This window comes from Scophthalmus maximus, chromosome 7, assembly GCF_022379125.1.
Source record: "Scophthalmus maximus strain ysfricsl-2021 chromosome 7, ASM2237912v1, whole genome shotgun sequence".
NCBI lineage: Eukaryota > Metazoa > Chordata > Actinopteri > Pleuronectiformes > Scophthalmidae > Scophthalmus > Scophthalmus maximus.
This window is the reverse complement of record NC_061521.1, coordinates 13,658,427-13,681,391: the sequence shown is the minus strand read 5'-3', so window position 1 is coordinate 13,681,391 and position 22,965 is coordinate 13,658,427. Positions and strand designations below refer to the sequence as shown.

The 22,965-nt window shown below is 41.3% G+C and overlaps 4 protein-coding genes across 6 annotated transcripts; 1 reads left to right on the top strand and 3 right to left on the bottom strand.

Annotated features, from left to right (window-relative positions):
- The first annotated feature begins 255 nt into the window (after positions 1-255).
- Positions 256-6,218, top strand: ccdc33 (coiled-coil domain containing 33). Its single transcript, XM_035641953.2, has 10 exons — positions 256-406; positions 821-1,050; positions 1,171-1,234; positions 3,177-3,372; positions 4,029-4,117; positions 4,437-4,568; positions 4,708-4,801; positions 5,387-5,505; positions 5,693-5,782; positions 5,888-6,218. Exons 1-10 carry the CDS (start codon positions 356-358, stop codon positions 6,011-6,013), a joined length of 1,191 nt encoding a protein of 396 aa, XP_035497846.2. The 5' UTR covers positions 256-355; the 3' UTR covers positions 6,014-6,218.
- On the bottom strand, positions 5,811-9,864 carry LOC118315031 (cholesterol side-chain cleavage enzyme, mitochondrial). Of its 2 annotated transcripts, none has more exons than XM_035641944.2 (10): positions 9,728-9,864; positions 8,991-9,254; positions 8,583-8,738; positions 8,249-8,448; positions 7,941-8,144; positions 7,589-7,749; positions 7,342-7,508; positions 6,980-7,058; positions 6,662-6,853; positions 5,811-6,562 (listed from the first exon to the last, which is right to left on the bottom strand). In XM_035641944.2, coding segments are annotated over exons 1-10 (1,548 nt in total). In that variant the 5' UTR covers positions 9,730-9,864; the 3' UTR covers positions 5,811-6,439. The 2 variants fall into 2 exon arrangements, with proteins under 2 accessions (XP_035497837.1, XP_035497836.1); XM_035641943.2 differs by having other exon boundaries at positions 8,991-9,290; positions 9,728-9,857.
- On the bottom strand, positions 9,652-13,463 carry stoml1 (stomatin (EPB72)-like 1). 2 transcript variants are annotated; one of them, XM_035641955.2, is made up of 7 exons: positions 13,127-13,463; positions 12,174-12,280; positions 11,925-12,074; positions 10,634-10,837; positions 10,344-10,554; positions 10,068-10,265; positions 9,652-9,940 (listed from the first exon to the last, which is right to left on the bottom strand). In XM_035641955.2, exons 1-7 carry the CDS (start codon positions 13,281-13,283, stop codon positions 9,732-9,734), a joined length of 1,236 nt encoding a protein of 411 aa, XP_035497848.1. In that variant the 5' UTR covers positions 13,284-13,463; the 3' UTR covers positions 9,652-9,731. The 2 variants fall into 2 exon arrangements, with proteins under 2 accessions (XP_035497848.1, XP_035497847.1); XM_035641954.2 differs by having other exon boundaries at positions 10,068-10,268; positions 13,127-13,461.
- Positions 13,464-14,006: 543 nt separating this feature from the next.
- LOC118315390 (photoreceptor-specific nuclear receptor-like) lies at positions 14,007-16,819 on the bottom strand. The gene is made up of 8 exons (XM_035642641.2): positions 16,395-16,819; positions 16,004-16,154; positions 15,735-15,838; positions 15,352-15,615; positions 15,014-15,201; positions 14,685-14,925; positions 14,494-14,599; positions 14,007-14,354 (listed from the first exon to the last, which is right to left on the bottom strand). The coding sequence occupies exons 1-8, from the start codon at positions 16,468-16,470 to the stop codon at positions 14,222-14,224; spliced, it is 1,263 nt and encodes a 420-aa protein (XP_035498534.1). The 5' UTR covers positions 16,471-16,819; the 3' UTR covers positions 14,007-14,221.
- Between the last annotated feature and the right edge of the window lie 6,146 nt (positions 16,820-22,965).

The window sequence follows — 22,965 nt, the reverse complement described above, 5'->3', positions numbered from 1 at the left end:
CAATGTGCAAATAGAACAAATGCAGATGAGTAAAAAGTACAACATTCCCCCCCAAAATGTAATGGAAGTACAAGGTACAAGTTCCTCAAATTGTACTCAAGAAATTTTGAAATTTTGTGAAAATGGCGGATGAAAAATAGACTGTACATCATTATTTCGCTTTGCACTCTTGAATATGAATCATGATGCAGTGGTTTATTACACAACAGAAAAAAACCTTCTCATTGGCCTGGAAATGTTGCTACGGCTTGTGTTGTGGTAACAGGTCGATTGTCTTCACCTGAGCTCCAACTTTCACATTCACCATCGGTGACGTGTTCATTCTTCTAATGAGGACTCTGACATTTTCTGTCAGATGAAGGCCTCAAAAAGGACTAAACCTCTCAGCAGCCCTGCAGCTGTAAAGGTAGGCCCTGTCAGCGTGGAGGTGTTTGTGAGTGAGAGCCTGTAGGAGGATAACGGATAATGACTATATCTCATGTCAGTTCTTTGAATCTGTGCTACCTAGCAACGGTGACCACTGACAGTGTACATTGTATATTCAAGGCTCGTACTTCGAGGACTATTGACTAAGCGCTCTCTTGATATAAAGTGGGTACAGTGTGCATAGCAATGTAACAGCCTTTATATTCGGCAGATGAAGAGATGCAACAGGCCACACAGAAGCACAGAGAGTAATGGGAGGTCATAGCTACAACATTTTTGGGGGATAAAAGCTTTAGTTTTCTGTAAAAACAAAAAACAGGGGTTTAATGTTACAATTGCACATGTCGTTAGTCCTCCCACACGGTTACGGGAGTTTGCTTGTTCTGCTCAACAGCCAACAGTTATTGCTGCTTGCCTGGCCCAGAAGGATAGATATCACCTCCCATCTCACGATGCCCTGGCACAGATCCTACCAGGTTATCGGTACCTCGCCAATGACGCGAAGACTGACCTTGAAAAAGCCACCAATCAGGAGCAGGAGAGACCCGCTCAGGGTGCAAAAGCTGCACAGGCCAAGAAAACCGACATAAACAGCACATATCAAGTTCATCATCCACATAAACGGTAAGACGGAAATGTGTGACACCTGGATTTATTGTGACTGAATGAATAATGTTTCAGTAAAACCGGATGGGCTAATTTTTTACTAATGAGTAATTTCTATTAAACGTGTCCATGCTTCAGACCCCTGCTGCATGACTTTGAGAGGGATCCGATAGTGGCAGAGATCACCGACCTCCAAACTAAGGTGACGGGATGTAATCAATACATAAACTCTAAAATCAATCAGTGAGGCAATCCCCACTGTCATGTTTAGTTAGTGAGCAGTGATGTGGGAAGGCCTATATGAGATGGGGCACTATATTGAGGCAGACACTCACAGTGTGGAACACAAAATGGCAGTTAGTAAGTCTGAGAGTATTAAACTGCATATTCATATCCTGACATTTTCCTCACAATTTGATTTACTAATTGATAACTAATTGATTGACTGACATTATTTATGCTCATTCATGTAGATTTTATATTGATTCATGCAGATTTTGACTATTTTTTATGAAATCAGGGCAGAAATCTGGTTTGTAATTGGGTGGCTTCACATACTAGTGCTCATGCATAATGGTAATGATGACAAATTTGGCAAAGACAAATTGAATATCACATCCTCATGCTTCGGTCCAGCTGCCTTTCTTCCCTTTGGTACAATTGTCCCGAGTAGTGACAGTGTGTCAGCAAAGCCATTTAAATGTCTTCAAAACACAGAGAGAGCAGTGGGAACCTCCAGTGTTCACCAGCAGAAACACAGACTCTTCTCTTATTTTTGACACATGAAAGGACTCTCCAGACTCATCATGGGGAGCCGTCTTTCCCATCACGCCTGTGGGGCCCCTCCACCAAGAGAGACACCATCTCATCTACAGTCATGATTGTCACCCTCTCCCCGCCCTTTCAATTAGATGCTCAATTTCACCAGGGTGTCCCACGGGAGCAACAACCACACCATCACAAGATTGGAATCCCCTGATATACCCCCCCCCCACACACACACACACACCATGCAGCTGGACCATTCAATTCTGTCTATTCAACCTGATGGGGGAGCATGTGAACAGACAACAGGCACATGCCATACACAGAGGAATGTCTTGAGAAACGAGCTCTGCAACGATAAAGCTTTGATTCTTTCCAGGAGTCTGTCTTTTCAAATAAGGGCAGCAGAAATTTGTAAAGAAAGTGAAACAATAAGTATGAATTTTGTAAAATTCAATGAATTTTTTTCCCCCCATCATTGTAATTGAAATACTCTCAGGACTCTGGCATGAGTTTTGCCTCTGCAGCTCAGTAAATGGGCTTTCACAGTAGTATGCTCCCTGAATGCAGCACTAGGATTTATGCAAAATCCTCAGTTAAAGCTCCCATGACAAAAAATAACCCTTCACAGGATAGGGCGTTATTGTCCCTCTGGATTCTAGGAACTGGGGTCTGAATACATTGTAACTCCCCTTTAAACTGATCATCACTTTACGGCATAAATATCTTTTGGCCCAGCTATGTCCCATTAGTAATTTCTCATATTATGTGCTTATCTGAAACCAGGGGAAACCGCGTAATTATTGAGACACTGTGCCTCTACTTGTCTACTCTTTCTACAGACTTGATTAAAAGATTGAGCTGAAGAGACATCTAGAGGTGGTGGTCGTGTAGAACCACCCTTCATCAAAACATCACGCCGGCTTTTGGAGGATATTTTTGACAGTTGTGTGATATTGGCCCTGCTTGGTTTATTGAAATTTGTATAAACAAACAAAAGAAAAAGATAAGTGACCGACTGGTAGACAAAAACACCAATGTTTCTGGCAGCTTGATTACGAATGACCTTGAGGTATTTAACTGGGGGAAATCCTTTTCAGTCATTTTTGCACTTATTTTGCATCCAACCTTGATTGTACTCATGCAACTCAAACTCAGCTTGACTTCTGAACACTGATGGTGATTTGCCTTAAAAGGTTGTTTTTTTTAAGGAATTCAGAAACTAACATATATCACGCTTCAAGCTCAGAGGGTGAGATTTACAGGCAACATGCAAAATGGGATTTAAAAAATAAAATAAAGCATTCAAACATTAAAACTGCATGCAACAAAACTTGCACCCAAAGGCCTCTGACCGGTTCCAAACACATCTCCATCAGGAGGTGGAAAACTATCGTTCAGCCATGAGTAAGATGGCAGAAGACATCATAGCGCTGAGGACACAGGTTGTGACGTTGGAGGCGGAGAACAGCCAGCTCCGCAGTGACCTGTCTCTGCACCAGGACCTTGGTCGAGATCTGCTGGATGACGCAGACATCGCGGTCATGACCAAAGTGGAGATCGCTGACCGTATTGGTGAGCCTCAGCTGAGCACTTTGGGGTTAATTACGTAACCATATATTGTCCATTCATTTAGCCTCCCGTTTCAAAATTAAGCTGAACCCAAACCTTGCAAAAGCTAATATAGAAAAATGCTCGGGTCCTTCAATGTCAGAGAGTTAACTTCCCAGCCAGGAGTTGCTGAGCCGTCCCTCCATCTTGTAATGGATTTAGGGGCATTTCATTGGCAGATGAAGTATTGGTGTGGAGGCTGGCCCACTTTGTGTTTGCTAATCCTTGTGAGTGTCTCTTCCCATGCAGTCTGTGCCATTTTGTGATAAGGCAGCTCATTTAGGCCACAGACCCCGATAAGGTGTGTGTGTATACATCCCTTATCTCCTGAAGGACAGTTTGCAACCCTCAGTGAAATGACGCTCCTGAAGGTTTCTCTACTGGCGTCGAGGCAAAGGGACAAAATTTAAGTTCCATCCGAAAGAAAATCCAAAAGATTTCAAAGGAATTATTGAGAAGCGGTTTTTGGTCAGTTATTGTTGAAATGACCAAGCCACAAACTTGACCTCATTCAAAGTTTTTAAGTAGACTTCATTCCTATCGTGCACAAATCAGACATAATTGCATCTTTACACAGGTTTATGCTGCGGTGTATGATTTGTCCTGCTGTTCTTTTGAAGCGTCTCTGAAATTCAAGCTGGCCAGTGAGACCAGTAAGGCGGCCTCGCAAAGGGACAGGATCCAACAGCTACAGAATGAGCTGATCAAGGTTAGAAGATACATGCGAAAGAAACTCAAACATCTTGTGACCAATGAGGTCATGTGATTAGTTTGGTTATTTGTCTGTTAGCAGGATTTCTGATTTCTGAAAAGTTATGGATGCATTTGCATGAAAAATTCTTACAGACCAGGACATTTTGAGACATATCTTCAGAAAAACATAACATTTTAAAGTAGGTCAGAAGGAGTTGGAAATGCAAGTTTTGTGTGAAACAACATATAGGTAGGGGGGATTGCTCAGCTTTATTGTGTTGTCAATGTATTTGTCGTGCTAATGTAGTTTACTTATTTCCATGTGTGTTGTGCAGAAGAACGACAGGGAGAAGGAGCTGCTGAAACTCACCAGAGTCCACCAGCAGCAGCCGGAGGATCTGCAGCACCACCGGAGTCACGTGGCAAAGATGGCTACTTTGGAGGCCACAGTCGAACAGCAGGAAAAGGTGAATTGGGAACAACACTGCCCGTTCTTCACAATTTCTCACCAGGGAATGCTTCTGTCTTTGTAAATGTGAAGGTAAAATGTTACAAGATGTCAGGTTAACATCATTTAAACTCATGCTATCCCACACTTTTTTCTAGGTCGTTGAGAAGATGGAGAGAGCAATAGAAAGTAAACTCAGAGAGAAAAATAAACAAAGTGGGGATAAAAGTGTGGCGCTGAAAAAGCACAGAGGTGAGTTTAATGAGCGAGGGGAAAATGTGCACTTTGGTAGAAACACCACACAGCGTAAATTCCTCGCGGGTCCTGGATTCTGCTCGACGAGGACATGACTGCTTCACGTAATTTATGCAGATTTTTTCCATCTGACCATTCAAGCTGTGAATCTCTACCTCATCCCAAAGATGTTTTGTTGGATTCAGGTCTGATGACTGGGGAGGCCTCTGAAGTTCACTGAACACATGTCTGAAACCAGTCTTAGATGACTTTTACTTTATGACATGGTGGAGGCAGCCATTAGAAGACTTTAGCCTTTAAGTGATGCACATAATCAGCAACAATACTTTGTGGCATACAAACTGTGATTCATTGGTATAAAGGGGCCATGGATACATGTCAGATTTCTGTTCTTAGCTGACAAGAACCTAACGCTTGTGGTAAACCCTCTACCTCAAGGTCGGACGTTTTACATTCTGACGCTTCTCTGCTCACCACAGCTGTAAAGAGTGGTGATGGTTGTTCTTCATTAATTGCTCAGTTGGTGTACGTTCACAAAACCATTCGTGGCCAGGACACTTAACCCCTCTCCACACTGTGTAGGTCAGACTGACTGTCGAGAGATAGAGTTAACCCTGGTGGCCGAAAACTCCCGACTCCGAGAGGAGCTGGACAGGATTCGCAGGCAGACGTATCCAGTCATTGCACAGGAGCCAGCGCAGGTACACCCACACATTCAGGCCAGGATCCAAACACAGTGGAATGAAAGCATGCGCAGTGTGAATCTTTCATCAGAGTAATGGGATAAGGACTGAACTACAGCAGAGCTTCAACATTCCACATAGCATGTCCAGTGGAATATACTACAATATCCAAATTTTGTCTTGACGTGTATAATGTACCCCTCAGACAAAAGAGGTACTACCACTCAAGGAGAGACTGAGTTTACTAAATAAACTGGAGAAGGCCGAGGCAAGAGTCCAAATACTGGAGGCTCAGGTAAAAAATGATAGAGTCTGGTACTGAATTATTTAAGTCACTATTAACCTTTTTTTATTCATGGTTGATTTACACCGTTTTGCCGTTTGTTGGCGTCTCTTACAGCTGGAGGAGAACGCTACATTGTGGGGGAGAGAAAAACAGGAAATGTTGACCAGACTGAGTGAGCACAGGCACGGCTTTGTCCGCACGTCCACCCCAATCCTCCAGAACCTTTCATTGGTCAGCTGAGTGCAGTTAGTTTTCCTTTGACATACTGTGCCGCATTTTAAAAGGTATTTAACAAGGAAGGATGACAAAGGGCTGTATCAGATTCTTCACATCAGCAAAGCAGACAGGGGAGGCAGAAACTGGAAAAAAAAATGACCTGTAAATGAAATATTGAGCTAAGACAAAGGTTTAAGAATTAAACTATGTAGTAAAATTTTATATCACAGGACTTAGTTTGTGTCTGTTTTTTAAATGATCTTTTCCCATTTACACTGAATATTATCAGAATATTGTACACACGCAGACTACACATTGTCACCATTTCTCACTTAGTAATATAACTTCAATACATATCATGTAATAGTTGCAATTGTTTACCAGTAATGGAATTACTGAGGTCATTTGTTCATGCACATTTTGACCTTTTTCTTTCCTAATGTTTTTGTGTTACCGACTAGTTTGTAGAGGTTTCAAAGTCAGAATTATAGGTTTTTCTGGAAGGAGAATGAGCTCAAAGGTGCTCTGCACTTCCACGTTGCGCTGTTTCTCCACCCTGAAGTTCTCAAGCATCTGCAAAAAAAATAATGCTAATTGTTAATATGATGTGTAAACGTGCAACAAAATACAGTGAAAGTGTTGAGAATGCTCTTCATTCTTTGTATTTCTCACATGGATGAGGAAGAGTTGCATCTCTGCCTCAGCTATTCTGCGGCCTAAACATTGACGGGGGCCGAAGCCGAAGCCCAGGCTTCTGAAGTAGTGCATCTCTGTCCTCAGCCAGCGGGAAGGTTGATACTGCTCCGGACGAAAAAACACCTTGGGGTCTCTTCCCATTGCGTATAGTCCCAACTGAACTAAAGTCTAATCACAAACAGACAAAAAATGGTGAGCATTGCCACTGATACTGCACAGTTCATTTAAGGTAGTAAGAGAAATGCTCAAGTACAAAAACATGAAGAAAAAAACAGAATTTGAACTGCCTCTTACCCCTGCTGGGATGTGGTAGTTTTGAATGATGATATCTTCTGCTATGTATCTTTGCAAGCTCACTGCGACCGGGTGTAACCTGAGGGATGAAAGTGAAAACTTTAAATTAAAGGAGACTATTTAACTTTTTGGCAGTAGATGGCAGATGGCAGGTCATTATGTGGGTGTGTTTGTGGAAAAGGTATCAATATTAATATTATTACCGATGTTAAAAAAAAGTGTGTCTTATTTAAATAACATGAGGTGCATTTTATACAGTTTTATATATCACAAGAAGTCAAAGTTTTCTAGTGCATCTTCTGCCTTCCATCTCTGCAGTATCATTGCTAGCATTACATATCTTGTGCGACCATTTCTCTCACCTCAGTGTTTCCTTAAGAGCTCCTTTAACCAAGGGAATCCGCTTCAGCATCTCCAGCATGTCCCCCTGGCTCTCAGCCCGCGCTGTAGCCACCTCCGCCCTCAGCTCCTCCTGGAGGTTGGGGTGCCTGGCTAGTTCGTACAATGTCCACAGTAGCGTTATAGAAGTCTGAAACACACAAACAGGATTAAGTTGTCTTAAAAAGCCAAAAAATAAAGTCACATTCTGGAAAGAAATTTTTTTCTTACCGTATCTACTCCTCCAGCCATTAGCTCAGTGACACTGGCCTTGATGTCTTCAATGGATAGCTTGTCCAGCATTAGAAGACTGGCCAGGACTCCTGGGTATTTCTTCTGAGCACCAGTCTCCTCACGCAACCGTCGGTAGATGTTTGTGATGCAGCGGTCCGCTGATGCAACAAAAGAACATAATTGAAATGAGAAACTGCCCAACAGTACAAACATTAAATGAAAAAGGTGGTTTTCACACGACAAAAACTAAAATCTCAACTTAAAAGGTTCGGCTAATAAATCTCGAAATTGCCATGACATTAAAAGTATAATGCAAATGTCATCCTGGTTGCCTCCTCTTGAGTCCTACCTTGGTTGAAGATCCCGTCCCAAGCCTCCACATGGTCCCGCCACACCTTCGCTCCAATCTGTCTCAACAGACCCGGTGGGATGTACAGCATGGGTGAGGTAGTCTTGAACATGACGGTGATGCAGTCAATAAAATGTTGAGCTTCAGGATCAATGTAGTCCAGCATCAAACCCAGACGGTCCCCATACAGCACTGAGCTCACCGCTGTGTAGGACAGAGTAAGAAATATGTGAGTGGGGGAAACAGGGCCCTGGGCTATACAGTGGGATTAATAAATGCATATCAAGAGAAATGGAAGTGAGCCTTACATTCTAGAGCATATTTAAAGAGTTCTTGAGAGAGGTCAGTGGTCCATTTGTTTTGGCCACTTCGCTGTATCTTTTTGTGAACTCTGGCCACAAAATCCTGGCCCACTTCATCCAGCAAAGGTACAAAGTTTTCCAACACTTTCGGGGAAATCACCTCCTTGTTAAGAATCACCCGGTTTGATCTCCAGTCTTCTCCATTCCTGTGGAAACACTGGTCATTAACTTCAAACCAGTGGGGCATCGAGTAGGAAGTCTTTGAGCACTTGAGGTTCCATCAACGTGTCACAATATTAAAGCAGAAATTCTACAGGTGGAAGCAAATACTGACACATACTTAAGTAAAACTCCATATTTGCGATTCCTGTAGTCTCTGTAAGCTGTCCATGCTTCAACTTGCAGCCTTTTAGGATAATGGCCCTCCGCTCTGAACACGATGGCAGCATCCTCAGGATTGATGATATTAACACTTTCATAATAACCTATTTTTTCTCTGACATACACAAAGGGAAAAGAAGGGGTGAAAACGCCATATCAGCAACTTGTTTTTAGAAAACATGACCTTGTGGATTGAACATTTGTTGATGTACATAACATTTGAATAATATGTGGAATGACTTCAAACTAGTGATGTCATTTAAAGCCATGAGTGTTTTGTCTACATGCATCATTTATACAGAAGAAGATGAATTACGCAGTTTATCGTTTTATTAAGCACTTATGTAAACTGCCTTGCTTTCCATACCTGTAGATGGGTCCAAACGTGTTGAAGTTTTGCAACATAATGCGGTGAAGGTTTTTGAATCCATCCAGTTTCCAGAAATTGTACAAGTTGGCCGCCCCGTTCTTCCACAGTCCAGGAATCTCCCTGAAAGGCCTGACAATACTACTGCTCTCTGAGAACGCCTGTTTGACCACTGGCATACTACTGCTGCAGCTCACACCTGATGCTGTCAGCTCTCTTCTCCAGGACGGGGGAAGCGTCACAGGGCTGCGCCACACACTCCACCTGGCCATCCCGGCAACAGAAATACAGAAATGTGCTCTATCACTACCTTCAGCGGCTGCTCTTGCTCTCCCAGGGACATTGGATGCAAAAGAAGGAGGCTGGTCTAAATAGTCAACCCCCCTTGCTGTGCTGATCAAGGCTCTCCAGTTGACTTTTACCACCTCACAGAACACGCCACAGCACACTGTCTGTGCATTGCATTGTTTGGGTGTATTACTAACTGAATTTAGTATTTTGTAACATGCTTCAATCATCTTTCTTTCTGTAAAAAGTGTGAGAGAAGCTATTTAGACAATGCTGACTAAAAAAAGGCCTGAAGACCTTGAAAAGAGTTTGTTGTTTTTGCAAACAAGCGTTTGATTTGATTTGTGAAGGAAGACAAGGTCGTCACGCAAAATTCAGTTTAAAACAAATATAATCAGTGCAAACATGAAAAAACATCTACTTCACAGTGGGATTTAATAAATACATACATGGTTACTGTGAACTCTGTTTCTTAAGTAGTTTTATGAGTTCCTCCAGCTTCATGGCAGTCTTAATGTCTCCGTGGATTTTGAGTCGACCGCTGGTGTATGCAGCAAATGGTTGTAGTTCGCCCCGGAACATGGCCAGAAGGTCAGTGTCACTCATACTCAGTGTCACATCTGGCTCTCGGCACAAGGACCCTGCTCCAACTGCACCGCTGCCTACAGAGAACACACACGGAGTAATAGAGATATTTGATAATTGTGTAAACTGTAAATTTTGTTTCCATTTTCCACAAACATGTGAGCATTATCAGACAGATATTTACCACAATATATGAGGCATTACCTTGGCTTAAATCCACATAGTAACTGTGTTGTTGTCCATCTCCGTAGCTGATGTCAAACTGGAAACAGGCCCCAACACTGCAAACCAAAGTTTCAGAGAGCAGGAGCTTCACCTCGCTGAGCAGCTCTTCAACAGAACTCGGTGTGGGAAGAACAGCCTGAGAGACACTGTGATGCTCATCTGTGAAAGTGATGCTGTCTTCTGAAGAGAAAAAGACGTTGAAGTATTATACAACATCATCATCATAATGGGTACATTTTGAACAGAGGCAGTTACCTTGTTGAGGTTGTAAACTGCCACTGGGGCTCAGAAAGTGCATGGCCAACTGCTGAATGGTGCCAGTGAGGCCTTCCAGTCCAGGCACAGATGGAGGCATGATGAGGGATCCAGAGGAGCTTCCCTCTGGAGCTTTCACAAGAGAACCCAAGGTAAGCTCTACCCGGTCCACCTCTAACCCCCAGGGCTGAGTCATCTCATTAATGTCCATCTGTAGACAACAACAAAGGAAGTAAGTCTGAGCTGAATCAGTGAAGAGCCAGCAGAGAGTAGCTCCAATGTAATCTCACCCCAAGATATTCTCCTAGTTTAACCCTCTCGGTTTGGATCTCCCGCACAGTCTTCTTGGCCAGGCTGTAGGTCAAAGCTTTCTGTGCTGTCATCCTGGTTGAGGCATTCAGGTCCTGGACTGATACTACTGACATGACAGGGTTCCAGATCCTGAACTGGATGTCTGCTCCAACTGACAACAAACCGCCATCCTGAGTGGTAACCTGCAATAGCAGAAAAACATTAAGAAGGAAAATGAGCATCTGACCTAATACTAGAAAAATCTCCTTGTCGTTTTTGTGGATAATACTGAAGAAGCAATAATCACTGTGTATACTAATGAACAAACAGTTTCAGACAAATTCTAACTGCTCAAGAGGAGAGTATTGGTATCATCAAAAAAAAACATGTGACACGAGCTTCACACCTAGACAACTGTCGAAATGCAGTGACTCATTTCAGTGATGGAGCTGTGCTTGTGTTAAAGGATTATAAAAACTAAATTTTGTCATCATTAAGTTTACAGAGACTATCACTGGAAGAGTAAGCCATGTGAAAATGACAAATAAAAAAGACAAGACTAAAATCAACATTTTACACTCCACTTTCACATTGAACATGAGTGTGATCACACTGCCATCTGGAGGACAAAGTAACACGTACACAACTAACAGCAATGTTTACTATTGTCTGCTTAGGGCTGCATCTGTCATTATTGATCATCTGTTTATAATTTTCTCGATTGATCGATTAGTTGTTTGATCCATAAAATTGGTGAATAATGTCCATTGTGTTCCCAAAACCCCAAGATGATATTTTGTTTTGTCCACAAACCAAAGATATAAAGTTTACTGTCATAGAGGAGCAAAGAAACCAGCGGACATTTATTTAAGAAGCTGAAATCAGAGAATTTGGCTTTTTTTCATTATCGATTATCAAAATAGTTGGTGACTAATTTAGAAAATTCCCTTTTAGAAAATTACTAATTGACTCATCGATTAATTGTTGCAGCTCTAATGTTGTTTGAATGTTATTTACAATATTGTGTAAATGAGTTTAGCTACCATTGTTGTGTGTGTAGTTTATGAACATTCACTACGTATCTTAATCAATATCTAGCTTTCATTTCACTTTTCATTTTGGTTTTCAAGAACGAAAACAACATTTTTTCTGACCTATGGAGTTTTACTGTTTCGGAGCTTAATGACTTCAACAACTTGTCCATCACAACAACCCCAAATTTACCAGTTGTGGTACGGACAAAGGAATATCTGATAATCTGTTGTTGATTAACAGAGTACGGTGGTTTACCTGGCAAGGAGGGATGTTGAAAGCACGGGTGCGCAGGTCTACTCTCTGCCATTGGTCAATGAGGGGCAGCACAAGGACAATCCCAGGGCCCTTTGGAGGACAAATTCGCCCCAGACGAAACACGACTATCCTCTGGTAGTTAGGCACCGTCTGCAGAAACATCAGGAGCAGACAGTTGGTTACTTCTATTCTGAGCGAGACAGTGGTCGTGCTGTGGGAGTGACCGGTGAAGAGATCGTCTCAGCTTACTTTCAGTACAAACCATCCTGTTATAGGGAATGTTACAAAGGTGCAGATGGAGACCAGGAAGATCACAACCAGGTTGCAAATCCAGGACATCCATCCTTGGGAGGTATCTTAAAGAAAACAAACAAACAAACAAACTGAAGATTCACTGTTTGTCAGGGTATTTTAGCAAAAGAAGTTCTGGGGGAAATAGCAGTAAAGTGACTCAAATAAAATCAATTGAGTGATCTGGACTTGGCTTTGGAGAAATTTGACTAAGTTTTGCCCGGCAGGAAGTGCACTGCATTATGTGAAGCTTGGGACCATGTGCTTTTGAAGTCCGACTCATCCTCAGGACTGAATTTCAGGATATCAATTTTTTTTTTTACTCTATCATTCAAACACTCCAATTTAATAAAGGACAAATATTAGATATGTAGCTTGTGTTTTGAATTTGGCAAACATTCTTTTTTTTCAATAATAGCCAATGCATTTTAAAGGGATAGCTCAGTGATTTTGAAGTGTGGTTGTATGAGTTACTTATGCATAGTTAACATGTTGCAACAGCGCGACTGACACTTCCACTTCTTCCACTTCTCTTCCAAACTCCGTTAAATGACATCGCTGATCACCATATCCATGAGGTCACATATTAACTATGCATAAGTAACTCATACAACCCCACTTGAAAATCACTGAACTATCCCTTTAATAGAACATAAGTTCGAGCGCCCGTGCGTGTGTCCATCAGGGGTAATAACACTTTAACAACACTCATTTTAACAGTAGAGGAAACCAATGTTCTCATTCTGTTGGGCTATCTGGGGTTACGTTGTTACACTAAAGCCCGCAGTGAACTGCTCAGTGTCCAACAACGTACAATATTGATATATATATATATATATATATATATATATATATATATATATATATATATATATATATATATATATATACTGTATATAGTTCTTTGTTACCAGTGAAGTCGTTCTCAGACACATTGGGGATGTAGTCGAATGAAAGTCCTCGGTGGGAGCTGCGCTGCGTGAAGCTGTCGCCGGCCACAAACAGGCCGGGAGTCCTCGGAGCGGCGGAGTCCCGCTGAGGGAGCAGCTCGTACGACTTGCTGAACATCGTCAAATAAAACACCCGCTGTTACTCATGTAGAGCACATTCTTATTGTCGATCGGGCTCAGTCCCACCCGCTTGGCTGAAGCAAACAATGTCGTTATGTCGCTGAGACGCAGGACGCTTCAGCTCGCACTTCCGTGTTTTGCTCCAGCTCTTCTTCTTCGTTGTTTACCGGCTCATCGGTGAAGGTGCTCATTCTTCTTCTTCATTTCCTTTTTAATGGCGGCTGGCCAACAACTTTTACATGTGCATTACCGCCGAAACGTGCTCATTACCGCCACCAAGTGTTCGTGTAGCCAACTGTAGTTTCAGGACAGAATAGAAGCTAAAGTTTCCCCTTTTCAGGTATTTTTTTTGTTGTCAGTGTCAAATGTTATTGGTTTCAACATTCATTAAATTTTTGATGTAAAAAAAAAAGCCAAGACCTTTGTTTGAAAAGAAAACAGGGTATCATTCAAATAATTGTCAACAGTTGTAACTGTGCTTTTTGAAATAGTCTTGTTATATATTCTGTTCTGTTTTAGTTGACCCAATAAATAAAAGATAGAAAATAAAAATAAATTACTGTCAAACAAGCAAAATTCAAAATTTATTTAGGACAGATGCTTTACACACTGTTATAAAAAACAAAACGATTTTCCTTGAAACAAAAAAGATGTTTTATTTCTATTATTCGAACACCATAAACCTTAACAGGTATTTCAAATATATTCAAAAGATGTACTGAAAAGCTCCAGTAAGTCATGATAATGGGACAGTGAACCAGCAAGCGCAGTACCAGGACGCTCACACAATTTTATTCGTTACACACCTGTGCCTTACCTATTGTGTATCATGTTGAATTCTAAAGAAGTCAGAACCTGGACATGTGATCTAAAACTTGTTTGAGATTTGGTATATTGTGCTTTCCTTGCAGAGTTCAGCTTCTCTTGATGCTTTGTTCAGTTTTTGAACATGTCACACAGAAGCTTCTCCATGGGCGTGCTGCCAATGGTCCGGTGAAAAAACAGCTGCTCTATTTTCTCTGAGCTCACAAAGCGGAGGGACGGCAGCAGAAGTAACATCCTCCCAAACCTTGACGGACAACAACAAAGGAGAGTGAGCTTAATCTTTTCAATATTGCCATTTGCATGACAAAATTCACAAACTCTAGATGTACCTTTGTTTGAAAAGCTTTGCATGCTGTCAGAAAATAAAGATGTGGCAGGCTCACCTGGCACTCTGGCTGGGGTATATTGAATGGATGTGCTGACGCAGCAACACCTGCGACTGGTCCTGCAGATTCTCCACCTGCTCTGGGTCTTTGAGACTGCGTGTCTCTGCTCCAGGAAGTCGAAAAGGAGACTTTAGACACATTGTTCAGTTCAAAAGTGAACATCCGCCACTTGATAAATAACTACTTACCTGGCTTGAACAGTACAACTGCCTTCAAGCAAGCAAACTCAGTCGGGTCAACAGACAGGGCCTTGAAGCGGTTGAAGACCTCTTCCAGGGTGCTCAGGTCAGCTATTGGGAGGCTGATCTTGGCCTTTTGTGTGGGGGAAAGATCCGGCAGAGACAGAAGAGGACAGCTGTCCATGGGCAGGGACCACTGGATGGCACACAGGAGGAACATCTCACTCCAAGCCTCTTCGAGGAGAATCACCTGAGGATATCACAGAAACACACCATGAGTTGTCTGTTACAGGTTTCGTGTAAATTGCTTCAGTATGTCATCTGCCAGTCAGTCTCACCTGGTCTCGAAATGGCAACTGAGCAAAAACAGGCAAATTTTTAGCCCACTTGACAGACATGAAGAGGAGTCGTGCCGATGTCTCGTACACACTCTCTGAACAGCTGGAAGTGTATGGGGACATGCCAAAGTCAGAGGGAGTCCGATCTCTCTCTGAATCGTTTGTTGTCACATCGATGTTCTCCTCCACTATACATTTGAGAAAGAGAGTCATTCAAATTTAAATACTTTTCTTTTTAAAGGTATCACAATGCAGGTAGGTGTACTGATGAATCATATATATGTTTTAATAACTGTCCCATGTATGCCTCCATACTTGGGAACCTCATATGATATTACCATCCTCAGGTTCCAGCTTTGCGGAGGTCTCAGCAGTCAGCAGGCTGACCATAAAGCGGTGGCTGTTATTGGGGTTGCTGCAGGGCTGCATGGTGGCAGAGGTGGCGACAGATGAGGTGACCAGAGGTCTGCAAATTGCCGGTGAGTATGTGGCAGAGGAGGCAAGTTCCCGTGTGGTGGCCAGGTGCTCCTTTTTAGTGTCCATACAGATGGAGTCCGGACTGACATGTGCTGTGCTTCTGGGCTGTCGCTCATTCTGCACAGCTGCCATGGGGACGGGTGAATAATATACTATGATAAATGTATATGAAATGATATATTATGCAAGTCAACAGTATAGACTACACAGGATTTGAAAGAAGGGATCCACTCAGTTATCTCACCCTCTTTGTTCATGCCGGATTGGAGACATTTCTTTAGTCGACAAGCTTGGCACTGGTTTCGATGAGCCTTGTCAACAGGGCACCTGCCTGTTCCAGCCTGACATCTATGATTTTGACCAAAAAAGCAACAAAATTGTTCTAAATAAAGCTGGTATAATATTAAAATTCAAACATTTAATTGCCAAATGAGTTACATTTTTCTGTTATTTACATTTTCCCACCTCGATACATTTTTTTTCGTTAATTAGTCGAGTCTGCATCTCGCTCACCTGTATATGAGTCTCCGTCTTACACTGCGCTTGAAGAAACCACTGCAGCCATTACAGGTATAGATGCCATAGTGTTTACCGCTGCTTGAATCTGAACACACTCTGCAGAGCAGACCTTGGCCGAGTGCATTATCTGGGAATGAACTTTTTTCTGTAGAGCACACATGGAAGCAATCAATGCATCTATACCACTAAAACATTATTTGTCACTCTTTTATGGATCAACAAAAAACCTAACTGCACATAAAGGTTTTTCATGAAATCATTAATTAATCTATTTTTTCTTCATATTCATATGCACTTTCTGTAGCATTGCACAATAAATAAAAATATTTTTGACAACATAATTTCTTGTACAGTGACTATCATGTAACAATGACTGGTGGCTCACCTGACTGATTCCCATCTCTGCAGTCATCGGAGATGTCAGAAGAAAACATGTTAACTTTGGTCATGTGATCCTCCATTATGAGATGGGTTTTAATATCTGAACTTAATAATGTTTTCTAGAAAATTTGAGGTTTACTTCCAATAGTATTTGCAGAGTTGCCTGGCTGGATCAAAGCATTGTATCATGTCAAGTGTTGACACATGCAGTGGCCAAAAAACAAGAAAAAAGACGGATGTAGAATTTCTTAGATGCTTGTAGCTCGGATGGAATTTCTTCACAGGTCATCAGAGAGTAACTCCAGATGAGTATGTTGATCCAGTACTGATTCCTTCTTCTGTTGTTTCTGATGTAATGTGGAGTCAGTGCAGTTCTTATTGTCTTCTTGCTTCTCTCTCAGTTAGGAGTGTGTGAGCCTGAGTCGTCTGGGGGCTTTCTGGAGGAAGACAAGGAGATTAGCAACAGGTGCTGTGTAAGCAAATGCTGATTTGCCAGCCACTTAATCTTTACTGTCTATAAGAATGAATCAATTAGTGACACCGCTTACAACCATAACCATTTTCAACGAAGGTGAACAATGGACAAGAAAAGGAAAATTATATACTTTATCTTCTTACCTTCACTGCTATCAAATGACTCATCATGAAAAAGACTGCTTATTCCTGGTCGCCAGGGTCTCCTGAATACAACTATATTCAAGATAAGTTGAGAATGACATATTACCAGCACCGATATTTCTGATTAATAAACTGGCTATCAGTGAACCATTTATGTTACCAAAGAAATCTGCACTTCGTGTCAGTATAAGTGCAGCTCCTTCGGTGGCTTTTTATTGGGTTATGAAATGTGCAGGTCTATCTTAGCTGCATTAAATTAATAGTTTGTTTTGTTAACTATTATCACAAACAAACCTTAGGAAAGATATGTGCTCACATATAAGTAAAGATGTTTTGCATGTTATTGTAAATCTGGTCATGATGAGTCCATTACAGCCCACAGCATCAATTTTAGTCCACTACTCAATAAGACACGTCAAGAGACTATAATGTGGATTATTTGTCCCATTCCTACAGTATGTTCCTCAGCACCCTGTCAACAGAGTCTCGCTCGACAGCCTGTGCCATATTGGCCATGTCAATGACCCTAATGGCCTCAGGAGAATGTAGCCAACCCAAGACAGCAAAGTAGCTTAACCTTCCACGAAATGTGGTCTTCCCCTTGGAGGGGGGATCACGAAAGGGGGGTGATGAGAAGAAAAACAATTAGTGCAGAGATTGAAAGACCAGCAAAGAGTTGACCCTTAATTCCATTCTTCTGCCATATGGTGGCTGCTCTCTGTGGCCTCAGTCTGCCTAATTAGTGACCCAAGTACAATTTACTGTTGAATCGGGCTCCTAGAGTCGCTGGTTTTCTCTCTTTTCTTTATCCTAAGGTATTAAACAGCAGGTCGCCACAAGGAAATGTCGGCAACATCAACAACTGCGCTTGCTCTTTTCTGTAGCAACAATTACGGCTGAAGTCATTATTACACGACTGTGATCCAGCTATTTAATTAGACCAACAACAAAGACACTACAGACGCTGAAGTGACTGTCTGCTCTGTGCACAGATTGATTTATACGAGGTCCATAATCCTTATTAAGTCACTCTTGATTTTAGGAGGACATGCTTCATATGAAGACAGAGCTCTTTCTGTTGACCTAAACTGCAGTATAACAGGATTACAGACCACAGGGGTGGGGAACACAGAGCCATTCAAAGGCAGAGCATGTTGTCTGACTCTAATGTCTCAAACGCATCTCTAGTTGCTGCTACTTGCAATTTGATTTTATTTCTCAGCTAATTTTGTATGTGGGAGTCGGTAACAAACTGAAACAAACAAAAGCGTGTTTGCACTAAGTCACACAGCTAGTGATGAGAAATGTGGCACAATAGAGTTTGGAAGTTAATGCATGCAAGATGGATGAACATACTTTTACTGTTTACAACTGACTTAGTTGTATTCTAGAAAGTATGAGTGTGTTACACTTAAACAATGATCTTGCACACAATGTGACTTCATGTATCTAAGTTTGCTGCAAGAGGAACGATTAGTTTTAAATAAGAAAAAAATCCTAACTCATTATAGACAGGAAGAGCATACATTATCTGATATCAGTTCTGGTCAAGGCCACGGGAACACTGGTTCAGAACAGTAATGTTAGAGAACTATAAACACCTTTGCTTTTCTCTGTCATATGCATGCTCAAAACAACATCTGAAACCTTCTCTTTGCATAAACCTCAAATACATTGTTTATACTGACCTATGCAACACTGTGTATTGTAATCTGGAGTACCATACCAGATTACATAACATGTGTTACTCGCATGTCAGAAGGAGCTGATTATCTTCACGCTAGCAGGCACAATATTTACATTTATTTTACATGTTTTATTTACCTACAGCAAAACTTGTGGGAGTCCTTCCTGTCTCTTCTTGGATGCCTGACTCAGAAAAGTGCTGCTTTGAGGTGGCAGGGATTACTGTCACGTCCCTTTACTCCTCAGCCCTGTGATTGTTGCACACATGCAGCCAATCTTTAGCAGCATGCTGCCATCAGCCAACTGGATGATTATATATTTAGTGGAAACGTTTGTGATGACAAAGGTGATTGAACACAACGTCACAAGTAAAACCCCAGCCCAATTTCTTGGCAGATCAGACAGATCGGGTGCTGCTACCTTTCTAGATATTACGACTATAAAATACCTTTCACTGTAATCATTTGTAGTTCATAAAACATTACACCTACAGTGCATGCGGCACATGCACTGTAGCTGGCACAGTTGCAGCTGTAGCTGTTTTTACTGTCCTTCAGAGGATGCCCTTGAAAGCTCATTCACAAATCTCTGCATCAGTCTAAGCAGCTTTTTGATATAATCTCTTTGAATGTCAGCTATTGTCAAAGAGTGAGATTAACTTTTAGAGTTGTTGCTATTCTTTTAAGGCACAGGGAATATAGGGACTCAATATCCCATAGTTGATATAAGAATGTTTAGGCATTAAATTAATTCTAGAAATAACATTTTCAACATAATTAACTTCTGTAATGGTATTTTTTTTACACAAAGTTAAAAACCAAAGTTTACCAAAAATGAATGAAGACTGTAATTTTCTCCAGCAGGATAATCTTCTTCCTGCCTAGTTATCATGTCATGGCATAAGCCTCTATTACACTGCACTCAGCATTCCAAGTAGCAGCAGAGAGTGGTTAACCAAGCTTTGCAAGATTCAGTTCAGCGTTTCCTCTGCCCCCGACCCCCCCAAATTAGATGAAGTAGAAGGATTGAGGTGTCAGCACTATGGCTACCAGGGATTGCCCCGCCTTGCCATCTGCTGCCACCACTCTAATCCACACATTGAAAAAAAATCACTTGTCTGTCTCAGTCCATATCAAAGTCATGTCATATCAATTCAACAGGTACATTCACATCAGTGACGCTTGCTGTAAAATCCACTTTACTGCCGATGAAGGAACTGTGAAGCTTATTTGATTATGTCCTCTGAGTGACACAGAATGTTCCGAATCATTTACCACAAATTTCAGCATAAATTACCACTAAAGCTGCCATTGTTTCAAGCATGAAATTACAGTAGTGGAAGCAGACACTACAGTTGAATGGACTAATTTTACTTTTTTAAACTTTACTAAAGAAAAATTATACGTTTGAAATAATTTACTATTCAGGAGTCTCCTCTCAGTCATAGCAAAATGTAATGAGGGTCACACGACTCAATTACTTGAAAGTACTGCTGGCAGTCCAGAGAGATCAACACCAAACCAAAACTCAGCCAATAAATATTCCCTGTCTAGATGCAGTAGTTTTATTTATGGTGGTAACAGGACGTCAGACACAGATTCATCCCAGTTTGCTGTGGCTTACAGGAAGCTTCGGGTAGCTAGTTACAAATTAAAATAAATTGCAACATTTGGTTTCTTGCCTTTGGTACAATCAGTGGTCAGGTCCCAGCCCTCTCGTTTTATCTATCCTGTGGTCTTCATTAATGTTGTCAATCCCAGGTTGGTCTCTAGAGGGAGACAGACACCTTCTGACTGTGTCATAAAAGTCACAGGCAATGAGGCTCATTACAGCCGAGTGATGTTTGTCAAACTGATGCATAAAGTATTCACTGCCCCCTTGTGGTACAGCTGCAAACATAGCACTCTGTGTTGCATTAACAGCCATAATGTTGTATATATCCTATATTTGACAGGAAACTAAGTTTTGCCTGTAAATTATTATCAGCAGTTAGTCAAACTAGCCACAGCACACGGGTTCTTCTCTGACCCTTGAATGTGATGGGCAACACACTGGAGAAGCAGGGACAGTTGTGTGTGGGTCCAGATACCACGGAGAGGCCAGAATCTCCCTGTTTCCTGCTTTAGACACCCTGCATACCTCACACAGGTGACAGCCCTCTATCCAGACCTCCACCACTGATACAGCTGCTATAGACTTTAGGACTTTCCTGAACTGGTTGTGTGATACATTAGCTTGATCTGCCAGTATAATTTTTTCAAATTGAGAGTCAGTCGTTTTTGGATGAATTTGGATGACTTTGTAGGTGTAAGTTATTTTATGCCGTATTAGCTATGAGAAAAATGATTGGGCTTTGTTAAATTGCAGGACAGAAAAGAGCAGTTTTCCCTCTTTGAGCATTCACAAAATCCTATTCGCTCATCTTCCCGCAGGAAGAAAAAAAAGAAAAGAAATATTTCTGACACTTTAAAGCAATGCTTAAAATGTATGTAATGTTATATACCACTCAGAAATATGTGGTTTTGATTCATATCATAGAAGTATTCTTTATTGGGGTGTCCTAACTCTTACATGGTAGTCAAAAACATCCTGCCACACAATAGATGTCTTGTTGAGAGCTGAAGTGATATTCACAATGCTGTAAACGCAGATTTGTAACATTAATGTCTAAGTTGGTAAAATTTCTCTGAGCCTTCTTTAATGTTTACCTACAACAACCACCTGGGACAAGATATAAACTTTGTATATATATATATTTGAACAAACTGCAACCAATAGAATGGTGCAATGCCTTTCACCTCTTTCAGCCAAATTCATTAGCATTGTACACAAACTATACTGATCAGAACCAGGAAATCTGGGTCAAAATCAACAACAGTCAGGAGGCATTCAAATCATTTTTTATGTTTGAGCCAACCAGCAGGGAAAGTCCGCCTCATTCCCTCATAAGTGGATATAGGATTCAGGAAACACTGACGACACTTCTTTAATAGTCTCAACATGAACTGGTAGGTGGAGGGTAACGCTTGCTGGATTAAAAGAACCAATAGTACCTGAAGACGTTTCCTCTCTGTAGCAGGGTGACAACAGGCCACATTGATTTGCATGGGGAATAAATTCTAATCAGTAAATTCAAGTTCAGAATTGAGTTAAAATACATATTTTGTATTTTCTGTTGAGCACAGACATTTGACGCCACTGAAAGTCCTGATATTAGTGAAGATCAAAATTCGGCATGTGTTGTTACTACCGATAGCTAAAGAAATGATGCATAATGCATAAAAGTACTTTGTTGTAGGGAGCTGAGATCATTTGGATAAAGAGAATGTGGTTAATTTTACCTTTTTTCCCCAAGAATTGGTGTGGGCGGATGAAACTCAGGAAGGAATCTTATTCCCTGCAGCATGACATGAGCTCACTCCTCTCACATTTTACTGACTGAGTGTAAATGTTAGTCACTGGATGGAAAGCCCCCTGATTCAGAGCCAGAGGCCTTTGTTCAGGGTAGATACAATTTTTCACCATTTCCCTACCACACGAATCCCAAGAAAAGGAAAACTCTTGTTAATAATGCATTCAGAATATAAAAAAAGCTGGGTTTTATCTCATAAAATGCAGAATAAAACATTTGCAAAGCAAACTATCTAATGGTGCAAATGGCATGACGTTTCTTATTCTTCCTTATTACTTAGCAGCTCTGTTCACCTGCAGGACCTGATTGGAAAGGTGCAGCTCCGATCAATGAGGAATGAGGGGTCATCAACAATGCACCAATGAAAGTCATTGCAGTTACTGTAGGGCAGTTTGACCAATCAAACAGAGGGAAGAAGTTAAAATGATCTCGTTTGATAATAACCAGAGTTTGTAAAATGGCCTGTGGACTCAAATTCAGTCTTGTTCACAAAATACTGGAGAGAAAAAAGAGATAACCAGCAAATTATATTTGCCAGCCAAAACATGAATTGAACCCTACAACAACAGGATATGACTACAGAGGCCTCATGACTTTGAGAATTTGAAAACTTCTGACTTAATGAGCCAAAACCATCTTGATACACCAGCTGACTGAAGGTTTCTAGACCTGTGCTTAATCAGAGCATATATAGTATAAAATCTGAAAAGCAATAATTTGAATCTGCATAAATAACATGGGGAGATTTAGGCCGGCTAATGACTTCTAGCATAAGAAATCCAGTGCAACTTGCTGAACAAACTTTCATGGAACCCATGATGCAAGCCTGTACTTTGGTAACTGTAGCTGGTTGTCAACA